Raw genomic sequence first — 25,998 nt, forward strand, 5'->3', positions numbered from 1 at the left:
CGGCGCAATAACTTTATATTTACTAAGATGTCCGAAAGAGCAGATACCATCGGTGACCATGCAGCTCGTTAGATTGAAATTACAATGAAATGAACACCCTTAGCTGCTTACAGGCGTTGACATACGTCAACGGGGGCAGATGAAAATGTGTTCGCCGACCGGGTCTCGAACCCGGGATCTCCTGCTTACATGGCAAACGCTCTATCCATGTGAGCCACCGAGGACACAGAGGATAGCGCGACTGCAGGGATTTATCTCTGGCACGCCTCCCGCGAAACCCACATTATCAACGTATTGTCCCGCACAACATTCGTAGTGCCCCCCCCCTCCCCCCCCCCCCCTCTTTCCATTATACTCATTACTCGCCGCGCGTTGCCGTAAGAGTTCGGGCACTGTTTGTGCATTCGCACAGAAGAAGAAGATGGTCAAGTGGCCGGTGAGCCTGAACTATATATTTGCTAAGGTGGTATCTGTTCTTTGGGACACTTGATCATCTTCTTCTTCTGTGCGAATGCACAAACAATGCCCGAACTCTTACGGGAATCGGCAACGGGCCGCGAGTAATAATGGGCGGGGGCACTACGAATGTTGTGCAGGACAATACGTTGAGAATGTGTGTTTCGCGGGAGGCGTGCCAGAGATAAATCCCTGCAGTCGCGCTATCCTCTGTGTCCTCGGTGGCTCAGATGGATAGAGCGTCTGCCATGTAAGCAGGAGATCCCGGGTTCGAGTCCCGGTAGGGGCACACATTTTCATCTGTCCCCGTTGACGTATGTCCACGCCTGTAAGCAGCTAAGGGTGTTCATTTCATTGCCAATAAGTCTGGCGCGTCGTTGGATGACGTTTCCGCACATGGGTTTCTATGTAAGACTTGATCTACTAGTTTCTTCTACGACCTGTAAGTGTGTAACATGAAATGTGAGACACCCTGTACATGCGTAGTAGTCCCGCCGTGCATGGCACCGGCCACTCCTCCGCGCCGGCTGGAGCGGCGGTACAGCTGGGAGGCATTATCTCCGAACGCCTCCAGATAAAGGCGAGCGCGCTAAAGTCCCCAGGGAGAGGTCCCAGTAGCTCTGTCAACATCACGGCGTCCGCTTATCGCGACGCCTCGTCCTCCAGGCAGCGGGCACTCCGCTACTTCTCAGCCGCTGATGAGTGCCGCTCGTCCGCCTGAGATGACACGGCCGCCCAGCTAGACGCCAGCCACCCGCCGAGTACCCGATCGCGCACACGCCATGACGGAGGCGTCGCTGGAGAATGTCGTCTATTACCGCGGCGGTGGCGGCTACGCCTCCCTGCTGCGCTTGCCGCGTGAGTACACGCACTGCGGCCTTCAACCCTTGTGTGTGTTTTGCTAACGTACTAGAGACTGCACGCAGAATAACAACAACAATAATACGTGTTTCAAACGCTGTGCCGTACCATGGCTCGAAAGAGAATCCTCCTCTTTTGTGGTAAACACACTATCAATGCCGCTTGGGCCCTCTCAGAGCTTCAATTCGTTGCAGACCTCTCATCGCTCCTTGTAAATCCCGTCAGCTGTACCCTCAGACGTGTTCAAATAGTGCTACTGGCAGAGTACTGTTCGCGAACGGGACATACATAGTTTCCAACTCCGATACGGTACACATATTTAACCTACCACAAAAAAATTAAGGTAGCGTAAATACGACCTTGTAATTTGTTTACTGAATATGCACGTCGTGGCTTCTTGTCCTTCGTATAATGTCCTTTCAACATCAGTGAAAGTTCCACGCTTTGTTACATTACCTTGATTCTTTTCTTTTTCTTTTTCCTGGCCGCATAAGGCCACATCCATAAGCGGTCGGCGAGTTGACGTGGATTTGGGAATGAACGGATTTGATCTGAGAAGGCAACGCGTCTCCCCGGATCCCGGAAGAGGCGTCGTAACGCGCACGCCTATTCGAGCGTGTAGCATTACCGTCTGTAAATATTTTAATAGGCGTCTGACAAGTATTGCAAGAATCATACAATGTAGGCTTTCGTGGCCAGCATCTTTTTCAGTTAACACTTCCGGGCTCAAAGGCCGTGGTCGATGTATAAAACTGCTTCCTAACGTTTCGTCATTAACTGCAGGAGACATTTTCCGAGTATTCGTTTTACCTCGGAAGATATCTCCCGCAATTGGAGAGGAAACGTTAAGAACCTGTTCCGTACATCGACCACTGTCTCTCAGCCCGGAAGCTTTAACTGAAGAAATATTACAAGGCCTTCTCTAGTGAGTACTGCCAATTAATACCGACGCTTCCCACAGATCCAAATTGTGGGAGGTGGCGCTTAGGTCAAGACACTGGTCTCTTTTTGGGGAGGAAGTACGTTTAGATCCCATCTGGACAGTCTGATTTACATTCTCCGAAACTTTCTTAAAATGACTTCACACGAATATCGGAATAGATCTTTCAAAGAAGCAACAGTCTATATTCATCTCCGTCTTTCTTCTCTAGATGACCATGACGTCGATTAACCGTGAAGTCCCTGCCGTGCAGTCCTTAATAGTTCTTCCTGATGTTCTAAGATTCGAGAGCTACCGTTCAGAAAAGGGCTTTCCAGCGAAATCTCTGCAGCGTACTCGAAACAACCTTTGCAGCATGATGCCGTCCGTCCACATTCCTGTGCGTTTGGACTTGATGGCGAGCTTCAGTTCTTGTAAGTCTTCATGTACCGCAGTGCTTTAACGTGGCGCTGTGTTCCAGAAAGTCAAAGAAAAAGGTCATCATAACTTCTCCGGAGCTGGCGAGCCTGTTGTTTCGACTATGCAGCAGAAGTTTCTCTGGAAAGCCCTTACATATCCTCCATATAGCCTCGGTTTCTCCCCAAGCGATTTCCGTAGCTTTGGAGCCCTGAAGAAAGATGTTCGTGACCATCGATTTGCTTCGATCGAAGAGATGCAGTCTGGATACACTCATGATTCCAGAGGCAACGGCAGGAGTTTTTCGTGAAGGCACTGACCGTCTTATATCACAGTGAGATAAATGTAATAACAATTATAGTGATTACTTTTGAAATAGTAAACACTATGCTTACTTTTTTCCGTATGTCTCATTTTCATTTCATTGCCCCTTATAGTTTTTTACAGCACACACAGAGAACGTAACTATTGGCTAACTTTCATGTTCTCGGAAAACTTTCTTTGGAAGCAGATGATTTTAACCAAGTCAAAAATATGCAACTTGCATATTTGAGAATGTCTCTACCTCTTTAATCTCGAAGAAACCTACTTTTGCACACTGTATTGAAATAATTCCATTTTAATTCCTTTATTTTACTATGACTGCTTTATTATTTTTGACTCTCTGACTGATTAGTTTTAATTATTAACAGAAGGACTCTGATAATCACGTCCTCGAACACGTTGGCAGCCGAAATATCAATAGTGTTCTCCCCTCCAGAACGCAGCTGAGATTGGTTGCTAAATCTACGTAAGCCGCTCAAAAAGGTTTTGCATCATATGTATGTCTGCAAACGTGTGAGGGCTTAGAGTCAATGGGAGCAGGGAATAAAATAACGAGCCTCATGAAAATAAAATGTATATCTTCTGTGAAATAAAATGAAAACAATAAAACAATAAAAAGCCTATTAGAAAATGCACGTCGGTGTAACTAAAATTTGCATATGGGTAACATTTAATAACGTGATGCTCCACCATATGCATTTTAACATGCGTGGATCCTACTCGATATGCAGTCCAGAAAGTTGCCGAAACGTTGCTGCTCATGCCTTTCCCACCCTTCGCCGGCCGGAGTGGCCGTGCGGTTCTAGGCGCTACAGTCTAGAGCCGAGCGACCGCTACGGTAGCAGGTTCGAATCCTGCCTCGGGCATCGATGTGTGTGATGTCCTTAGGTTAGTTAGGTTTAATTAGTTCTAAGTTCTAGGCGACTGATGACCTCAGAAGTTAGGTCGCATAGTTCTCAGAGCCATTTGAACCCACCCTTCGATGGTGGTCATTCTGCAGTCATCCAGTGTGTGCTTAAGGTTCGTGCGAGGACATGCAACAACTTTCAGCTGGGTCCAAACACGCTCTGTCGTGTAGCTGGCTGTACTATCCGCAGGCCGCTTCATTCTGTTGATTCCTACATCTGGAAGGAATATGTTCAGTGTATGGAGGAGGTGTGCTCGCATCCTTCACCAAAATGTTGACTGTAGGGCTGGGCAAAAGGGTTGCATGGTCCTGTCTCGATAATGCACAATATTCAAATTACTCTCAGTAGCGATTAGAAGCACTCGAAGTCCGTATATAGGGTGTTAAAGTATTTGAGAGACGGTAGTATGGACCAAATCAAGGAAAAATGTACAGTAAATATCCGATCTAAAATGCGTAACTTAAAACCTATGAGCACGTACTCATCTTCGTTATTGTGAAACACTTCTCTTCTGCTGCAAGCTCTAGCCAGCCGCTGTGACCGAGCGGCTCTAGGCGCTTCAGTCCGAAACCGCGCTGCTGCTACAGTCGCAGGTTCGAATACTGCCTCGGGCATGGATGTGTGTGATGTCCTTAGGTTAGTTAGGTTTGAGTAGTTCTAAGTCTAGGGGACTGATGACCTCGGACGGTAAAGTCGCATAGTGATCATTGTTAAAGGAGGTGCTCAATATGGCGTCCAATCATGTCATAAAGGAGGTGCTCAATATGGTGTCCAATCATAGTAAAGCATGCTTCTGTCCTACATCTTAGAGAATCACGCTCTGTTTAAAAAACTCCACGTTGGTCGTGAAAGCGCTGTCAGACATTGATGACGCGTTCCTGTAGTGACTGTACATCGTTAAAGGGGCTTGTATACACCAAAGATTTCAAGTGTCTTCACGATGATGACGAGGTCCCATACTCCTCGACAGAGCGTAGGGGACGATGCGGGAGACCCGCACCGCTGTCCTAGGGAAGGTCCTAGCGGAAGTGGTTTCCCAATGCCCTCCTCCGACCGTAATGGGGATGATGATGAAGACGACACAACAACACCCAGTCATCTCGAGGTAGGGGACCCCGTGCTCGGGAAGCGAGAACGCTACCGCGAAACCACGAGTTGCGGACGTGTCTCCACAACCAAAGGAATTGTATTCTCGGACATTTAGGAGAAGATGGGGTGGTGCCTTAGTTCTAAAACTGCGCGTGGATTTTCATCAGCCCATGCAAGTTAATTATGCAAATTGATAATCTTATCTCGCATGAAACCAGCTTCGTCTGTGAACTATATTTTTTAAGCAGATCTTGAATACATCATTGCAACGTTCTTCATTCTGGCAAACTGATTTTGTGGTCGAAGGGCTTGGACACACTGTACATGACAAGGGTGTAGCAACTGTTCATGCAGAATCGCCCAGACTGCTGTATGACTAACCCTTATAGATGTTGAAATTCTGTGTACTCTAGTTCCGGAATCTTTGTCCATTCGTTGCAGTTCTCACTCCTCGGCAACGTGAGTGGGTTTGGTGCGGGGTTTACTACTATCAGCCGTTTTTGTAACTTTGAAGCTAATGTTTCCGAGTCGCTGAAAAAGATGGCGGAATAATTGCGCAATGGTACCCTGCGTTCGGATAATTTTCAACATGCAATAGACGAGCTAAGAGGTTACTTCCATTTACCAGCCCGTGTGGAATAATAAGCTCTCATTATGTAGATAACTACAAATATAAATTGTAAAGTAAAAACATTTCACAAACTTATCGAAACTCTAACTGGTTACATTGAAACTAATGTATGTGCCGAACTTACCCAGAACTGTGAATACGGTTTACAGTAACAACACTAACAGATGTTTACTACATGCTGCATCTTAGGACAGTAACAGAAGAATGGGTTTTCCATTGTTTACTGTTTTCTGTACGTCGTTAGTAATAGCAAAGGGCTTGTCGCAGAGAAGATAAACAAGTGCTTACAGCTCTTAAGGTATACGTTTTAGAGCCCATATTTACCGGGCATTTTTGTTTGGTGTTGGTCCTTACTACCACTTCTCAAAATATGGAATACTTTTTATAGCATCTTGTTGAATGCTCGAATGACATCGCTGTGCTGTACACCTGTTTGATGGGCAACTCCCTGCACCGACAACACTGCCTGCCGTAAAGTGACAACATGCACACCGTTAAGCTTGAAATGACTCTGCGAGGCTCGTTGGGGACAGCCTGGACATTGTACACAAACCGCACTCTCTTCTTCACGATTAGAGAGACAGCGATCCATACTAACTTTTACCTCCATTACGCACGTGGCTGTAGGTAGCGACTTTTTGTGTGAAACGAGTGTTGAGAAAGCTGTTCCGGTCAAAAGACGCAAATTTATGTAAGTCATGAGGATGACGCAAATCTTTTTTGACCGAGGTATTTAATTTATTTTTCTGCGTTCTTCTGCAATAAGTTTTGCAGTATTACTTTATCTGATAAGGTAAGAACATTTGTTTCAGATGCTTGTATTATTACTGTGCTTTATGGAAAGGTGCATATTTGTTGAAGGAAGAGAACTGATTTTTCATTTGTGGTGATTAGATTATACGATTCACGTTCATGCTATTGTTCAGATAATAGCAAATATTCTCCTCCATTACTAGTATTTTTATGGGTTTTTCGTCAATTTTTGTGTTATCATACCCAGGAGATACGGCATAGTATGAAAACGTGAGAGGGGAATTCCCTCTGTTAAAAATGGAAATAGACACTGTTGAATAGTAGGAAAACGCATATAATCGTATGCAATGGGATTCAAGTATATTTGTGACCTTTTTTTGGATGTGGCCTTGTGAGCTTTGGCCGCTAATGTCTGTTGCGTTCTTCCTGTTGAGAACTGCTCGTTCAGTTTAGCTGGCAGCGCGCTAGCTTGCCAGGCGGAGACTGATTACCAGATTAACAGCCTTTGGTATGGCATGCTGTGCTGTGTGTGTAATTTTTTTTCTAGCGTTTTCCCTCACCCATAATCGAAATTGTCGTGCTGTGCCCCATCTTCGTCTTAGCAACACAACACCTACACACACACACACACACACACACACACACACACACACACACACACACACACAGCAAAAACGGGACAACGCACGTAGTAGAATTCCCACTGTGCAGACACATGACTTACACGATTACACGATTTACTTGTCATCGTACGATGATGTGACAGGAGTCATATCTGATAACAGAAGTGTAACTTCCGCTAAATCCAGTCCACACGACAGCCCAAAATCCCTCGATCTTGGAAATATGAATAGTTCCTGGAAGTGGAGAATTGTTCCCTGCGGTGCTTGTGCGCAACTCATGAATCTGCAATTGCACGAGAAAGCACAAGGTGTGATTTTTTTTTTTTCGCCCAACTGACTTGATTGTTTTACGGTGGATCTCCCTGACGATGATTTGGTGTCCTTGAGATGTAATATATTGGTAAAACAACATTTGGCAGTAAGTTGCATATCATGATTTGGTGATGACCATGAAATGTAATTTATGGATAAAACAACATTTGGCAGTATGTTTCACATCATGGTCACCGCATCATCGTCAGTTGCATTTCTCGCATAATAATCAAGTCAACAAAAGCGAGGATGAGAGCTTACAAACTAACGTCAGCCTTAAAATCCTCATGGTGTGAAACGCTTGACAGCTATGAAAACACAGTAACCACAGCAAAGAATTGTTTCACTCTATTATACGTAATTTATCTCATACTTCACAGTATCAGTTCTAATGAAATGGAACTAGAAGCGGAAATATCAGTGTATTGTTTATAAAGAACGTTTCTGAAGGGAATGACACTTTCTCCTCCAGGGACAATTATATCATCATTAGACAAATTCGCCGCATATTGGTAATGGGAAGAAAGGGCACTCTCAGCAAGGGACACAGAATTATTTATTACTCTTTTTTTAGATCTGACGAAGCCGTACATTCTTTTTATTACACATGATTTGATTTGTAGGACATCCGCAACTGAGAGGCATGATTAACAGAAGGACAACCTCTTCAGTTGTAATAATGATTTATTCAATCCACGACCGGTGTCGGTATTATAAATCCCACCTTCAGGTGCAGGAAAAACTGTAACATACATACGGAAAGGAGGGAGTGAATATTACATATGTGAAAGAAACGTAAGAACAGACCTTGAAAGCAATGCGACTCACGTACTCGCACTGTACTTAGTCCCGAGTAACAAACGCTCGGTCCAATAAGTGCAAAAACTTGAAGTCACTGCATCCTGTGCGGTACTAGAAAAAAGATAGATAACGATACAGACCTATAAATGTAACATTCGGGGGGGGGGGGGGAGGGGGCGCTATCACGAAGGAAAGAAGAACGAAAACCGAACACTGTACTCACACTGTCCGTCGTTGAGAAGCCACACGATTGTCATTCGAATAATCATTCACTTTGTTCAAAAGTCTGCATACCAGTGTTTTAAACATTCTGCGAGCGTTTGGATATGTGCAGAACGGCAACACAGAATGTCCGTTGTGAGGACAAGTTATCCTCCTTCCGTCTCCCGCCTCTCCCATCCACCCACGAATATTTGGCCCGTCAGCTTTTAGCTATACGCTGTGCAAGAATAAAACTCTGTAAGCGAAGTCATTGTTTTCAATAAAACCATTTTATGACTGATAAAAACAGAACTACTGTGAAACGGGAGATTAGTCGCATGACGCCTTCCCTTTCATAAGAAAAGCCACTCATTCACAAACACTGCTAACACGAAGTGCGTCACGATATTGGTTAACATCGACCCACAATATATGGACCTCGCCGAGGGGGTGTGGTTTACGGATCTCTACGATACAGATAGCCATAACATAGGTGCAGCCATATCGAAGGACGACAGTTCAATCCCTCGTCCGGCAATCCTGATTTAGGTTTTCCTTGACTTCCCTAAATCGCTCCAGGCAAATGCTGGGATGGTTCCTTTGAAAGGGCACGGTCGACTTCCTTCCCCGTCCTTCCCTAATCCGATGAGACCGATGACCTCGCTGATTGTTCTCTTCCCCCAAGCAACCCAACCCAATCATATCTTGCCATATTGGTACTGCGAAAGGCCGAGAGAAACGGTAAATTATACCCATTACATTTCCTGAGGACATGCAGTTCTACTGTGTGGCTTTATGATGATGGCATTCTCTCGGGTAAAATAAACCGGTGGGAAAAAAACGTCCCCAAATTCGGATTTCTGGCGATAACTACTCAGAGGGTGCTGTCATCAGGAAAAAAGAAACTGGCGTTCTCCAGGTCGAATGTTAGATACCTTAATCGATTAGACTGGTTAGACAATTTAAAGAGGGAAATGGGTAAGCTGAAGTTAGGTACAATTGGCATTGGTGAACTGTGGTGACAGGGAGACCTGACTCTCTGGTCAAGTCAGTACTGAGTTATCAACACAAAATCAAATAGAGGTAAAGAAGGTGTAAATATAATAATGAATAAGAAAGTAGAAATGAGCCTAAGCTAGTATGAACAGCGTGGTGAATGCGTTGCAGCAGCCAAGATTTTGCTCTTCATGACTGCTCTCCAAATCACACATAAGTATTCAAATTGCTATTGGATTGTGAAGAACACGCCGTCTTGTCGTTGTGAAAAACTTAATGTGGTGATAGCGGAATGATGAAACGACAAATCCCGAAGTACATAACGCGGGAAGTACATCCGTTGTTCACACTAGTATTCTTTTTGTAATTCTCATACTACAGGAGCGGCAATCAGTTTAAAGACATGGATATTTGCACGAAAATTATCATTGTTGGTTGACATAGTTGTACTCAGTGTAAGTGCAATAGTAACAAATCCAGTGGACCGGCAAATGCAGTCAAATGATATCGCATCTGATGTTAGTAGTACGGTATATAGCGAGACATCAAAGAATCAGGTGGCAGAGGCACAAAGGCAGTCGGCTCTGTGCGGTGTTAGTGTGTGCGTTATGCGCCTTACTGCGGATAGGAAACAGATATCATTCGTGACAGTGCTTGTTGTGTACATAAACCACGATTGTGACAATGCCCCGCGGAAAGCAGTTATCGTATGTTGAAAGTACGTACAAGGAAACTGAACACCCTTATCGTCAAATCGCCCAGAGTTTGAACTGTACAAGTGCGATGATTTGGTTAAAATGGTTGCACAATATGGACAGGCAGAAAATATGAGCAAAGTAGAAAATTATCTGAGGCATAGAAATGCTTACTGTTGCGCAAAGCAAAGGCCACAGACCGTTATTCTTCTCAACTTGCTGCTAATTTACAGTTTCCTATAACTGCCAGACATGTACGACAAATTTTGTTCACATGACAAACATCTTGCATTCAGGAAATGGCTGCAGAAACCCGCTCTAACTCCCAAATATAAACAGGTGAGATTGGAGTTTACTGAAAAACATGTGACCTGGACTTCAGAATGTGATAAAGCGATATTCAGTGATGAGAATTAGTTTAATTTAGATGGGCAGGAAGTATTTCAGTATTATTTACATGACCTGAGAACAGAGCAATAGGCCAGAGTGAGCAGAAATTTTGATGATGGAAGTATTCTGTTTTAGGCAGCCTACTTAGCGCTAAAGGGAAATCACGCATTGCTTGGCTGAACACTAGAATAAACTCTTATCATGTACACTGAGATGCTAGAGAGAGACTTGATTAGAAAGCATGAGGACCTAAGGAGCGAAGACCTAATGCTTCAACAAGATAATGCATCTGTGTTGGTTTCTGCACCAACCAAAAAATGATTTGAAGATAAAAATATCGGTATCTTCCCTTAGCCTGAACGTAGCCCGTATTTGAACCCCGTGGAAAAGCTTTGGGGAATACTTGCAAGGCGTGTTCATCGCAATGGAAGGCAATCTGAGGCTGTATAGGAGCTGAAAAGAGCGATATGAAAAGAGTGGATGACAGTTTAACTCCAAGAACTACTATCTATAACAAAATGAATGCCGAAGAGAGTTTTTGAGGTAATTAGTAAGAATGGAGGCTGGGCAAAATGCTAACAATGCAATAACACGGCAATTGGGCATTTACTCCAATTCCCATCCAGGAAGTGAAAACACCTTATTTTGTTACTCAGTTAATGAAAAAAAAACTATGTAATTCCGTCATGTCTGTTTATGTCTTATATGTGTCTATTACTTTCAAGGTAAATTCGACATGCTTCAGACATGATACTATTACTTTCATGGAAACCTGCATTTATAGTGATTTCTACTACTGGATACAAGAAAAACTTCAGTTTCTTGTTACGTAACTTTGTGAATCTGCTCAACAGCTTGTCGGTACATCCAGTAATGCCTTCTTAGACAGGAAGTTTTTTTGTTGTGGCTATTTACATTGGAAGTACTGTACTGTCCCGGCGAACACACACACACACACGGCGCTGTGCCTTATGGAAGCGAACGTAAACATTCGTTTTATAGTTTCAAATGTCGTATTTTGTTGCAATATTTTATTTAATTTTCCAGATGGTTTTCGCTATATTATGTTAAAGGCGTCTTCACTGTTTGTAATGTAATGATAAGTAGTTTTTTTACATGCTATGAAATTTATAGGAAAAATATAAAATGTAACTATTACCTGTCTATCCTGCCAGAATCTGCGGTTTTTCTTGTGCGGTCACGGGTTAAGGATGCTGTTCCACTTACGAAAATTCGTCACGTCTTCGCCTCGAAATCTTCTATTTTCCATTAAATAGATGATGTGAAACGCTTCACTGTTTATTTGCTAGCCGCTTCAGATGTGTACTGTGACGATTACTGTTGTGAATAGTTTGTTTGGTTTCTGTCTCAAGACTTCCTTGTGTATATAAGTGTTACCGACTTATTATGTGCTCTTTTATGTACTTTACCTCTCATTTCATGTACGAGTGCGCGCGAGCATGTGAAACAGCTTTTTAAGGATTGGGCGGATTAGGAATCTTGTAGCATATATTTAAAAAAAATATTTTCTTTGGTTATTTTTGCCGGCTGGTGTGGCCGAGCGGTTCTAGGCGCTTCAGACTGGAACCGCGCGACCGCTACGGTCGCAGGTTCGAATCCTGCCTCGGGATGGATGTGTGTGGCGTCCTTAGGTTAGTTAGGTTTAAGTAGTTCTAAGTTCTAAGGGACTGATGACCTTATATGTTAAGTCCCATAGTGCTCAGAGCTATTTGAACCATTTGAGCCATTTTGGTTATTTTGTTCAAAAAAATGGTTCAAATGGCTCTGAGCACTATGCGACTTAACATCTGTGGTCATCAGTCGCCTAGAACTTAGAACTAATTAAACCTAACTAACCTAAGGACATCACACACATCCATGCCCGAGGCAGGATTCGAACCTGCGACCGTAGCAGCCGCGCGGTTCCGGACTGAGCGCCTAGAACCGCGAGACCACCGCGGCCGGCGGTTATTTTGTTGATGACTTCCCATATCTCTCTTCTTTTTGAAAGATGGCCATTGTCTCTAAGTACTCAATACATTAATTGAAAGTTGTTGCACTGGGTGATCAGCAAATTCTATGCTAATTCCCCCAAGTATTCTGACGGCTTGGAGGCTTACAGTGGTTAGCACGCTGACCTTGTACTCGCGAAGACAGTGGTTCTAAATCCCGCACGACCGTCTATATTTAGATTTCCCGTCATTTCCGTATATCAGTTAAGGTAAAAGCCGAGATATGCACTAGATTGTTGCATATAGTTTGCAAGAAACTGGAAAACAGCATAACCCACTGTCGTAGTTTTCCTTCTGTACTAGTTGTATAGGCAGGCGTAAAATATTGTTGACTGAGCTTTTAGAATGGCAGTAGGAGCCAAAACGTTTCAAAAACGTCGGGTGACAGTCACAAGTGACAAAGCTTTGGCCGGCCGGTGTGGCCGTGCGGTTCTAGGCGCTTCAGTATGGAACCGCGTGACCGCTACGGTCGCAAGTTCGCATCCTGACTTGGGCATGGATGTGTGTGATGTCCTTAGATTAGTTAGGTTTAATTAGTTCTCAGTTCTAGGCGACTGATGACCTCAGAAGTTAAGTCGCATAGTGCTCAGAGCCATTTTTTTGACAACGCTTTGTCTGTGTTAGAGACGTAACAAGGGAGAAAAAAAAATCGATTAGGCGCTAGTAACTGGGTCAGTGGCTATGTACTGATAACCCCGGCGCGGCAACTGTACGAAACGAGCTATAGACTTGAAAACAGTAATGAGAAATGTGTGCACGATGTGATTTTTTTCCCATCGGCGCAATTGCTAAAGTCAGATTCAGACTGATTCTGATACTTAATTTACGATCGAAGGAAGCCTAAGTACCCTGACAGTAAACACGTCACATTGTTAGTTCAAAGGGTCGTGTATTTCAACACAGAAAATAGTGGAACATATGTGTTCGAGAAGAAAATTAAATATTTGGCTCCGTCTTCTACTGTTCCGCAAGTTGGCTTCAGCTGCCTGCCTGCGATACAGGAATATTTCTAGTGATATCTGTCGCGATATACTTCCAGCTAATTACTAACGGTGTAACCCTGCTCCTATTAAGCCTCGTTTTCCTATAGGTCATTCCTGGAAGAGATAGCGGTAATGGGGCTTTATTTCGAACACTGCAGCTGTATTGGAAAACAGAGTGATTAGGTTGGAGATCAGTAATCATTGTATTTCACAAGCTGCGACATGATCACGAATTGAACAGTGACCTGAATATAGAATAAATTTCACGTCAGGTGTCATTTTTTTTTTTTTTTTTTTTGGCATCAGATTATCGGTTTCGGTCTATAATGACCATCTTCAGATCTGTTTTGTAAAGCAGTATATTAGGACATGTTTTTATAAAACAGATCTGAAGATGGTTATTATAGACCGAAATCGGTAGTCTGATGAAAAAAAAATATGACCATTGACGTGAAGTAAAGGAAACTTATCATTGTATCTTATGACCTAGTAGCGGAAATGTTTATCCAAACATCCAGGCTGGTAACTGATAAGATTTCCTCCTGACAAAGATCAGCAGGTGACTGAAGTGTGAACAGAAGATTAACGAATCAAACCAGTTGCGCTATAGAAATGTCTGAACGTACACTATGGCGTAGCAAAAGATAGATATTTTTTATCATAAGGCCGATAAAAATATGACAGCCTTAGTCTTTGTGATAGAATATCAGAATACTGAAGCTCATCTACTGCAGACCGCTCACATAACTCGCACACCACAGTTTCCCACAATATTTTGAGTGTACTGATACACATCTTTTCTCTATTTTATTTTCTTCTCTCATTCCTCGAAGGCGAAAGAAATGCGACAGCAGTACAACATTTTACTCCACATTCAAAAGAATTCTTAAATATAACAACGACATACATTATCCGATCAGAAGTATCCGTGCACCACAATGTAATCCAATACTGACCACCGTATGTCACAAGAGACCGATCCGCCATTATAAAAGGAGGCGGAGAGTATCGTTTTGTCAGTAGAGAAGCAGTAATAGCGGAATGGATCGGCCAGGAGACCTCAGGGCGAACGTGGAGTAATCATTGGATGACAACTGAATAACGAATCCATCATGTACAGTTCAGCCCTTCCAAAGCTGCCCAAGTCGACTGTTTATGACGTGATATTGAAATGGAAACATCGTGGAACAACAGCAGTTAAACCTCATGTACTGACGGACAGGGACCGTCGAACACTGCGGAGTGTGGTTGCAAAACGTCGCGTGAAATCAGAGGAAGGTATCACTCTTGAGTGCCCAAGTGCTAGAGTGGGAAGTGTGAGAGTAGGAAGAATGGAGTTTAAGGCCCCGCCGATGACGTGGTCCTTAACGCTGAAGTGGCATGAGTGGTGAATCAGCCGTGGGTTCACTGAAACAATGTAGCGAAATAACGGAATTCCCGAATCAGAATGCCATGTCAATTCTCGCGCCACTTCGATCGCATTTGCTTGCGTGGTACAGGAAGTGGCCCTAGACGCGCACCTGGCAGTGAATTTCGCTGAGTAGATATAGATCTAAAATTTCATTTTTTTCGTTGTTTTCGGCACATAATTAGGCTCACCTTAGATGATTCAGTCTCAGAACGGTAATTCGAATATCATTGGTTTTTCTTATACTTGTTGAGAATTTAATCGGATCCAATAATCAGAGTGACAACATGGTCCCGATTTCACGTGACAATGTAGGTCGCCGTGTAACTGGCCGGACCGAGTAGCTCGCATGGCGGAAGAGTATCAGCCTGCTACATAATTATGCCCTTTAAAACAAAATTTGTTGCTCATTAGCATTGTAGTGTCAAATTTCTACTATATGCCGCAATTCAAGCTGCTAGAAAGTTCGCGGTTAAAGCGCTCAGTCCGGAACCGCGTGACTGCTACGGTCGCAGGTTCGAATCCTGCCTCGGGCATGGATGTGTGTGATGTCCTTCGGTTAGTTAGGTTTAAGTAGTTCTAAGTTCTAGGGGACTGATGACCACCGATGTTAAGTCCCATAGTGCTCAGAGCGATCTGAACCATTTTTTTTTTTTTTTTTTACTAGAAAGTTGATTCTGTGTTTGTAAACGATGTTACTCATAGTCTATAGTTCTAATGATGACCTCGAAAGAAAAAAATAGAGCTATAGCCGTGGAATCTGATGATGATGTGAATGTTCTTCTACATAGTCACCCTTCAACGTGACACATTTTTCCCAACGATGGTTAACTATGCCCTTTGTCGAAGTCTGCATTCTGGCTGATGAATAAACGTTCACATACCAAAATCACCAAATTAGTCATACTGGATTGCCTGTCATGCAACGGTTTCTTCATCCGATGAAAGAGGAACTCTCTGGCTGCCAGATTTTCGAAAGCATGCGGCAATAGGGCAAGTGCTTTACTTGTTTGGGCGTTTACCGTATTTGACGCCTCCGGACTGCATCTTAAGGAAGCATATCAAATCATTTGCACTGGAAGCACGTGGGTGATGCTCAGACGCGGCTAACTAGTCAGAATATTTACGACTAAATGTGATGTATCAAGCGCGTGGGATATTTCCACGGATGGGACGAGGTTACATTTAACAGCACATAGTGCACTGCATGAAATCTCTCTGGAGGTGCTCCCTCTTTACACCCCTCAGCCTTGTTTGTAACCATTCGATGGATTTTGTAATAGCAAAATAAATGGGTGCCTAATAAATTTTAAATCACATCCAAAAAAGAAACTACAGCAACATACGACTGCTCCCCGCATCCAAGTGTAAAATGTGCTCCTGGGTAGTAACTAACAAATACATAGACGTTAGTATTGTACGGAGTGTGTCTAATATAGGTAGAAGGCAGCTAAAAGCTATGGTGGAGTCGGCAGAGGCACTATTCTGACTCAAGTCACAACTGAAGGCAAGGCGACTCGAATACAGCTGACGGGAAGCACTTGAGGCGTGGGCAGTTTGCCAGTTAACTTTTAAGAGGCGGCGAGCGGCGTATCGCTTCTTATCATTGTACTGGTCAATAGAGAACTGAGTGCTCTCTATTTGTTTCATCATCCCCGACAGCACACACCACACTGCACTCAAAATGTATTCATCAAAGATTCTGAGAGCGCATAAACAAATTGAAAGATAAGTACATAATCGCTTACCAGGATACTGACAATCACATTCATCGGTGCTTCGGCGCCACGAAATTTCTCCCTGAGCCCAACCGACAGAACACTGCTTTTATTAGATACCTTCTTGGGCAACCCAGTATTCCTTAACCTGTGACTCGCGAAATAAAAAGAAGCAACATTTTCACAGTAAAATTCTGAATGCTAATATTGTTCTGGCTCTTTTTGCCACGACAATTTTATGTTTCTAGGCATCACTACTGAAAATTAGCCTATTTCATAGCGCAACAACAATGCATTGAAAGAAACCTTTTCTCGTTCATTTTTAATCTTTAAAAATCACTCAGTGTCGCGTGGACGGCACTTTTCGAACAGACTATACCGCGACAATACAGTGTTCTTCTACATCAGTGTTTTTCAACATGGAGGTTATTACTCCTTGAGGGTTAAAATGAAACTTTCTGAAGGCTAAAAATGAAATGGTTCAATTGTGTTTCGGTCAGGAAACTAAATTATCTTTAATTACTATTATCACTATTTCACAAGACAGTAATACTGAGTAAATAACTTACCAATAATTACATTTTTCTTCCGAATACTAGCATTAACACATGACACCATTGGTGGAGGTTACAGCTTGTGAAACAAATCTGAGAATTTCTTCCTCACCTACTCCACTCACTACACACTTACTATGTATTTTGTATCATGCACCTGTGACAATAAAATTGAGACATATACACATTATATGTTTACATACACTCCTGGAAATTGAAATAAGAACACCGTGAATTCATTGTCCCAGGAAGGGGAAACTTTATTGACACATTCCTGGGATCAGATACATCACATGATCACACTGACAGAACCACAGGCACATAGACACAGGCAACAGAGCATGCACAATGTCGGCACTAGTACAGTGTATATCCACCTTTCGCAGCAATGCAGGCTGCTATTCTCCCATGGAGACGATCGTAGAGATGCTGGATGTAGTCCTGTGGAACGGCTTGCCATGCCATTTCCACCTGGCGCCTCAGTTGGACCAGCGTTCGTGCTGGACGTGCAGACCGCGTGAGACGACGCTTCATCCAGTCCCAAACATGCTCAATGGGGGACATATCCGGAGATCTTGCTGGCCAGGGTAGTTGACTTACACCTTCTAGGGCACGTTGGGTGGCACGGGATACATGCGGACGTGCATTGTCCTGTTGGAACAGCAAGTTCCCTTGCCGGTCTAGGAATGGTAGAACGATGGGTTCGATGACGGTTTGGATGTACCGTGCACTATTCAGTGTCCCCTCGACGATCACCAGAGGCGTACAGCCAGTGTCTCCATTCGTCCCTCCATTCAAGCCTGTCGCGACACCACTGGAGGCGGGCTGCACGATGTTGGGGCGTGAGCCGAAGACGGCCTAACGGTGTGCGGGACCGTAGCCCAGCTTCATGGAGACGGTTGCGAATGGTCCTCGCCGATACCCCAGGAGCAACAGTGTCCCTAATTTGCTGGGAAGTGGCGGTGCGGTCCCCTACGGCACTGCGTAGGATCCTACGGTCTTGGCGTGCATCCGTGCGTCGCTGCGGTCCGGTCCCAGGTCGACGGGCACGTGCACCTTCCGCCGACCACTGGCGACAACATCGATGTACTGTGGAGACCTCACGCCCCACGTGTTGAGCAATTCGGCGGTACGTCCACCCGGCCTCTCGCATGCCCACTATACGCCCTCGCTCGAAGTCCGTCAACTGCACATACGGTTCACGTCCACGCTGTCGCGGCATGCTACCAGTGTTAAAGACTGCGATGGAGCTCTGTATGCCACGGCAAACTGGCTGACACTGACGGCGACGGTGCACAAATGCTGTGCAGCTAGCGCCATTCGACGGCCAACACCGCGGTTCCTGGTGTGTCCGCTGTGCCGTGCGTGTGATCATTGCTTGTACAGCCCTCTCGCAGTGTCCGGAGCAAGTATGGTGGGTCTGACACACCGGTGTCAATGTGTTCCTTTTTCCATTTCCAGGAGTGTATCTCATTAAAAATCGTTCTGCCAGTGGTAAGTAGTTCTCACACTAGATCACAAATTGCTTTATTATTCACTTCACAACAATAAACAAACCTACTGACGGTAGTCATGTAATAGCTACTATACTTTATGGCCTACACTGTATTATTATTATTGTTATCATTATTATTAGTGCAGTGGCCAGACACAATGCAATGGCAGCCTGAAGTCTTGCAAGTCTGCCACTTTAGAAGTAAGAAGTCCAATAGTCAAGTGATTTACGAACAGAAGGCCGAAGCGTAGCGCACACATTTTAATTTGCTTGATTTTAAACGGAAGTGCAGGGTGTGGGCGAAGCAAGTGTCGCTAGGGAGTGGAGTGGTGCAGAGGAAACGTGTTTTGTAACGAGTGTCTGTCCTCAACGTTTTTCCAGTTGGGGTTGTTAGTAGCACTCGCAGTGCACTGAGAATTGCTTCACCACTCTATAAAAAAAAAAAAAAAATTGGAAATAAGCAGTCCATTGTCTCACTGACTCATTAATTGATGATTTAATAAAACACCTACAAAAATTAAATATCATTATCTTTTGGCATTTTAAAAGCCATAGTGTTCTAAGAAAATTCTTTTGAATTCTAACGAAAAGTTAGCCGGTGATCGTGATGGTGGCAGGGCGTTAGAGGAGGGGGGCGGAGTGGAGAAGCTACATTGTTCAATCCCTAGTGCTGTGAAATCTGAAATAAAAATTTAATCAGCAGTTTTAAGAAGCAGAACAGTGATAATGAAGAGACAAAAACACACCCACGAAATCTACCACTGAAGACGCCTTGCAAAGAACAAAGGTGAAACGCTTCTGGTACAAAATTGTGTTTTATTCAGTTGTAATTGGACGGTCCCGAGATAAAAATTATCCACATATCGTACCGTTATATGCATCCGAGGACGCCAGGACTACAAAAATTGAAAACGTCGCTAGTTCCTGACTGGATCTCATAGAGTTTCCATATTGCTGGTATGCTGATCACGACGCTTCATCCGCTGATCCATACAGCCCCAAACATTTCGTGTGAGATTAAAACCAGGTGAATTAGCGGGCCAGACGATGTGAGATAAGTTGCCTGAGTTTTCGTCAAATCGGTAACTTTGCGTGCAGCCCTGTCAAAACGTCTGTTGTCAACACGGACGACAGGAGTTCTACAGCATCCTCATCATAAAGATGAAGAAAAAGGGGCAGTACCTAAAAGCTAAAGTTCCGTCAACGGACCCTGTCGGACCCTTCGGTACCCACCGGCCGCCGTGTCACCCTCTATCAACGTGCTTCGGGCTTTTGTCAGCTTCCCAGATCTTGGATCCGTTAATTCTCACTCAAATAGCACCCTAGTTGGCGTCATGAGATAGAATGCACCCTATTCTAGTCCTCCCACCAAGATGAAATCCCTGGTACAATCGGGAACCGAATATCCGGCTCCTTCGCATCGCACTCAGACACACTGACCACTGAGCAGTGGAGACGGACACAGGGCAAGAATTCTAGTCCTCCCACCAAGATGAAATCCCTGGTACAATCGGGAACCGAATATCCGGCTCCTTCGCATCGCACTCAGACACACTGACCACTGAGCAGTGGAGACGGACACAGGGCAAGACCTAGTCTCCGAGAAGACTGAATGTGCACTTATCAGATAGAACATTACGGCTACCTACCTAATAGCCGATACGTCCAATTTTGGCACGGAGAACAGCGGCAGCCCGTCGTGGCATGGGCAGTGAGGCCTTGGTAGGTCGCTGGAGGAATTTGGCACCGCATCCGCACAAACAAGTCAACTAATTTCGGGGACGGGGGGCGATGAGCTCTAACGTCACGTTCAATCACATCCCAGATGTATTCGATCGGGCCAAGATCTGGCGAGTTGTGGGGCCAAGCACATCAACTGGAACTCGCCACTGTGTCCCTCGGACCGCTCTATAACACCCCTGGTCTTGTGACATGCCACGTTATCCTGTTAAAAATTGCCATTGCCGTCATAAAACATGATCGTCATGATGGCGTGCACGTGGTCTGCAACCAGCGTACGATACTCCTTGGCCACCATGATGCCTTGGACAACCCATAGGTGCCCACTGGACCCATTGGTGCCCACGTGTATGTTCCCCAGAGGATAATGGAGCCGGCGCCAGCTTTACTGCGTCCCACAGTACAGGTGTCAAGAAACTGTTCACCTGGAAGACAACGGATTCGCGTCTTGCCATCGGCATGATGAAGAAGGTATCAGGATTCATCAGACCGTGAATTGCTCTGCCACTGCGCCAACGTCCAGTGGCGAAGATCACGTGCCTAATTGTCGTAGTTTCCGCTGTCGTAATGTTAACATTGACACATGCAGGGGTCATTGGCTGCGGAGGCCCATCGTTCATAGTGTTTGGTGTACTGTATGTTCAGGCATACTGAAGGCCAAACCGCACAATAACCCTAGGTTCGGTGTGGGGCGGCGGTGGGGTGAGCGGACTGCTGTAGCCTGTTGTGGGGTTGTGTACCACTGAGGGCTACTGTGGGGACGTAGCCTCTCCATCGTTCTAGGTTTCCAGTTCAATACATACATACATACAAATCCCAAGTTGGTAAAAGGCTGCACAGACACTGACCCTGTCTTTTGGAACCCGTGTCCTCCCTGCAATAGACAGGCGGACTGTGCGCTAGGCTACGCAGGTGGACACAGATGTCACATGGAGTGGACTTTTCTCAAGTAGTCCACATCTTCCACGACCCTCATTTATGTAGAACCTCATTATTTTTGTTGGCAACACGTGTTCTTGTATAAGAAGGAGAGGCCCACAGCTTTAAAAAGCAGCCAGTCTCAGGCTTCAGAATAACATTAAATAAAACACGCATTTGTTCCTCAGAGGCGGCTTAAGTAAGATGTTCAGTTATTTGTACTGGATGTGATTACAATGATTACAATTCATAGCTGTATGGTGTTCTTGTTGTAGATCAATCAGAAATTTTTCAGTGGAAGAAACGGAAGTATAGTTTTAATTTGAAAGTAAGATTACACAATAGTTCGAAGGAAGAAGGACATCAGGAACAGATTGCAGTAGAGCGTGAAATTTCTCTTTATCAACAGAGCAGAGGTTTATGGATACCAGACACTGACATACAAGTAATAAGAAACTTCCTGAAGCTGTAAGTCTGGGCCACAGTAACGTGTGAGTGTGAGACATGGATCATAGGGAAATAGAAACTAAAAACATTTTACTTGTTGCATTACATGACAATAAAAAAGTTAATAAATGCTAAAGCAGGACTGAAGAGGTGCTAGAGAGCACTGGCAGCGAAGGGTATCAATGGAAAACTCTTCCCAAAGGAAGGGGTTGGTTTATCATATGGATGATAAGGCGTCTGGAAAATAGCCAGTTTGAAATCGCAAGGAGCGGAAGTTACTGGGGCAGCCGAAGACCAGAATATGACGAACAGATTATCGAGCTTGCCGGGCATCTTGCAAATAAAACCATCACTATTACAGCAGATAAAAAGAGACAGAGTACACTATCATACTAGTGGAAAGTCTGATGAATCAAAGAAAAGCAAGCCATCGTTGTCATCCGCCTTGAAACATTCGTGATTTGTGCGAAATATTCACTTTGCAATAAGTCTTTTACGCGTACTATAAGGTGCAGTCAAATAAAAACGAGACAGACGAAAAAAAAGTAAGAAAACTTTGTTGCCCGCCTGGTTAGGCGGGAAGGCGTGCCGGTCCCCAGCACGAATCCGCCCGGCGTATTAGTGTCGAGGTCCGATGTGCCGTCCAGTCTGTGGATGGTTTTTAAGGCGGTTTTCCATCTGCCTCGGCGAATGCGGGCTGGTTCCCTTTATTCCGCCTCAGTTACACTATGTCGGCTATTGCTGCGCAAACACTTTCTCCACGTACGAGTACGCTATAATTTACTCTACCATGCAAACATTGGGGTTAGAATCGTGTGGTGTGAGACGTTCCCGGTGGGTCCACTGGGGAGCGAATGGCACAGTAACCCTCGATTTGGTGTGGGGCGGGGGTGGGGTGAGTGGACTGCTATAGCCTGTTGTGGGGTTGTGTACCACGGGGGGGAAGAAGCCTCTCCGTCGTTTCTAGGTCCCCAGTTCAATACAATACAATACGAACTGTTTGTTATTTAAAAAGTAATAGTCATAATTGTTAATACGTTTACATTTTCAGGAGCTGATGCCCCACAGCTAGCAGAAATTTGAAAAATATGGATTCATGAGGTATCTCCGTACTCGTGCACGTCCATTCACTCGATACTATTTGAAACGAGACTCGCCCGAGCACGCAACATGTTTCCAGTCATCAACAGTCCAATGTCGGTGTTGACGGGCCTAGGCGAGGCCTAAAGCTTTGTGTCGTTCAGCCATCGAGGGTACACGAGTGGGCCTTCGGCTCCCAAAGCCCATATCGATGATGTTTCGTTGAATGGTCCGCACGCTGACACTTGTTGATGGCCCAGCGTTGAGATCTGCAACAATTTGCGGTAGGGTTGTTCAAATGGCTCTGAGCACTATGGGACTTAACTTCTGAGGTCATCAGTCGCCAAGAACTACTTAAACCTAACTAACCTAAGAACATCACACACATCCATGCCCGAGGCAGGATTCGAACCTGCGACAGTAGCTGTCGGGCGGTATCGTACTTTAGCGCCTAGAACCGCTCGGCCACCCAGGCCGGCCGGAAGGGTTGTACTTCTTTCACGTTGAACGATTGATTCTCTTTAGTTGTCGTTGGTCCCGTTCTTGCAAGATATTTTTCTGGTACACTCGTGAAATGGTCGTGCGGGAAAATCCCCACTTTATCGCTACCTCGGAGATGCTGTGGCCCATCGCTCATGTGCCGACTATAACACCACGTTCAAACTCGCTTAAATCTTGATAACCGGCCATTGGAGCAGCAGTAACCGATCTATCAACTACGCCAGACACTTGTTGCCCATCGCAGCGCCGTATTCTGACTGTTTACGTATCTCTGTATTTGAATACACTTATCTGTACTTTGGCGCTTCAGTGTATATGACGAATATAAAATCATTGACTAATAAAACCATGAATCTGTCACTGTAGTCACATCGTCAATACATCTATCCCACTGAGACCAGACGGTCAAAGACTTCATGGAAAATTGTTTGCGGTTGCCTTCGGAACCAGTATTGTAACCAGACGGGCACCCCTTCGACCGGAGCAGATCTACGGCTACGAGTGTCCTTCCTCAGGGCTCCAAACTATGGAAATCGCATAGAAAGAGATCAGGACTGTCTGGACACTGTGTATGGGATCACAGAGAAACTTCTGCAGCGTAGTCGAAACATCTCGTTGACATGTGGGCTGACATTATACTGCTGTCCATCAACATACGTGGCCGTTTGGATTCGATGGAGCGCTTCAGTTTTTGCAGTACCCAAGTACCGCTTTGCGTTAATTTTGGCACCGTGATCCACAAAATCAATAAGAAGTGGGCCCTTTTAGTCAAAGAAAAGGTCGTCATGACTTCCCTGGAGGTGGCACGCATGGCTGTGAATTTCTTTAGTGAATGTGGATCCATGTACTTCTAATGTTGGCTCTGACGCTTGCTCTCCGGCCCAAACTGATGACACCATCTTTCATCTCCCGCGGGACAGGAAACGATATTCTTCACTGTGATACCGTACCAGGTGCTGCAGTGACGTCGACATTCTGTTCAACTTCTGCTCCTTCGTTTGGTTTGTGGGCGATCAGCTGTGCGCTCATCAGCGTGCTCCTTCGTCAGGTTGTGGGAAGCCCACCGCACACAGATTTTGCGGAACTTCAGATGCTCTGTCATGACGGCGTCAGCGGTACCCAACAGATGCCCAATTTGGGGCGAATGTCTTCCACCATCTGCCGTCGGTCATTTCTGAAGGCAGCGTCGACTGCAGCAATGACAGTAGGGTTAATGACTCGATGAACCCGACGCTCTCGACATTGTTTATTCCACGCATAACATACTCGTACGAGACGTACTGTGTTCGCCATACACAGTAGACATTCGGGTATAAAATTCACTCCCTGACACACCTTACGCAGTCAAAAATCGGACAACACGTCGCTGTTCCTGTTTTCCAGGCTCCATAGTGAAGTCTGGTCTCTTAAAAGTGACATACAGGCAGGAGAGTTGTGTGCTGACCCATGCCCCTTCGTATGCTCATCCAGTGACGCCTTTGGGCTGAGGATACCACGGCGGCCGATCGGTACCGTTGGCCCTTCATGGGCTGTTCGGGCGGAGTTTATTGTTTTAGTTCACAGTGAAGTCGGTAGCACACACGACTCGCTGTCTCACGCCTAGCACATCTGATAGAAGAATGGCACAGACGTGAACGTTTGCACTGTTCGCTCCTGATTCGTGACCTGCGTTACCCTCGTCCGCGGCATTCTCGTTATATAGTTTGTGTCGTTTTCATTTGACTTTTTGTTGGAACGGCGACTGGGACGGTCGCGGGGTTGTAGTGACAGAAACGCGTTGGGACCCGAGCGGCCCGCGAACAACAACACAACGGGATAGGGCGGACACGTCCAGTGAAGGATCTTACGACACAACAAGAACAGACAACAGAGTCACGAACCAAACAATACAACCACGTCCACTCGTAAAGCAACACGAAAGTCAATACGCTGTCTAATGCGAGGCGATATGTCCTGAGATGCGCGCGAGGTTAAACTGGTAGGCTGAGACGCTGACGCTGGAATGACGAGCCTGTCCTTGGCTCGAGGTGATGCAGTATAGACATACATATGTCGTTCCTGCAGTTACTGTAGGGGGGAGAAATATTAATTAACAGTCTAGTCGAATGGTCCTGTCTGGTTTTACCTGAAAAAGAGAAAGACACACTCTGTAGAGGGATTAGTAAAAACTTAATCCCTCAGCAGGTCAGGCCAACGCGTGGTTGGCCTGTGATGTGGTTGTTGGCCCAGTCCACGGATGAGCCGGTTGCGGGAGTGTTCCGTCCTCTCGTAGAACTTCCTGGCGATGGCGCGGAACCTTTCTCGAAGAGGCAGGATTCCAGTGTCCTCGTGGAGTTTGCGCGTCGAAAAGCGCCTCGGAAGATGCATAGCAGTCTTCAGGGCGCGGTTCTGTATCCGTTGCAGAGTCACAATGTGAGCATCTGCGGCTTTCCCCCAGACCACGGTCGCATACTCTAACAGTGGGCGAACCAATGTTAGGTAAAGCGTGATGCCGTGTTGTGGTGGCAATGTCGACTGCGGGTTTAGCAGTGGATCTGGTAGGCTGAGCGACAGGCAGGCGCTTAAGTACCCTATCGGGGACGCCGCTATTGGGCGCAGCAACCACGTGTTACACTGTGGCGCCCTCACTCTAAATGCGGGCCAGGAGGCGCTTACGGCAGCTTACGGCGCGATGGTAAGAGACCTCCATGGGTCTACGACGTCCATGGCGTCTGGCGGGGATTCAGATACCGTGGCGCGTGGTACCAGATCTCCCATTATGAATTT

General features: G+C 45.3%; 1 protein-coding gene across 1 annotated transcript in view; it reads left to right on the forward strand.

The window, feature by feature from the left end:
- The first annotated feature begins 1,070 nt into the window (after positions 1–1,070).
- Positions 1,071–25,998, forward strand: part of LOC126333899 (uncharacterized) — a 179,346-nt gene continuing 154,418 nt past the window's right edge. Inside the window, exon 1 of the mRNA XM_049996777.1 lies at positions 1,071–1,314. Within this exon, the coding sequence (XP_049852734.1) occupies positions 1,239–1,314 (76 nt within the window). The 5' untranslated portion in view covers positions 1,071–1,238. The remainder of the gene's footprint in view (positions 1,315–25,998) is intronic.

The sequence above is a fragment of the Schistocerca gregaria genome, chromosome 2 (genome assembly GCF_023897955.1).
Source record: "Schistocerca gregaria isolate iqSchGreg1 chromosome 2, iqSchGreg1.2, whole genome shotgun sequence".
Taxonomy (NCBI): Eukaryota; Metazoa; Arthropoda; class Insecta; order Orthoptera; family Acrididae; genus Schistocerca; species Schistocerca gregaria.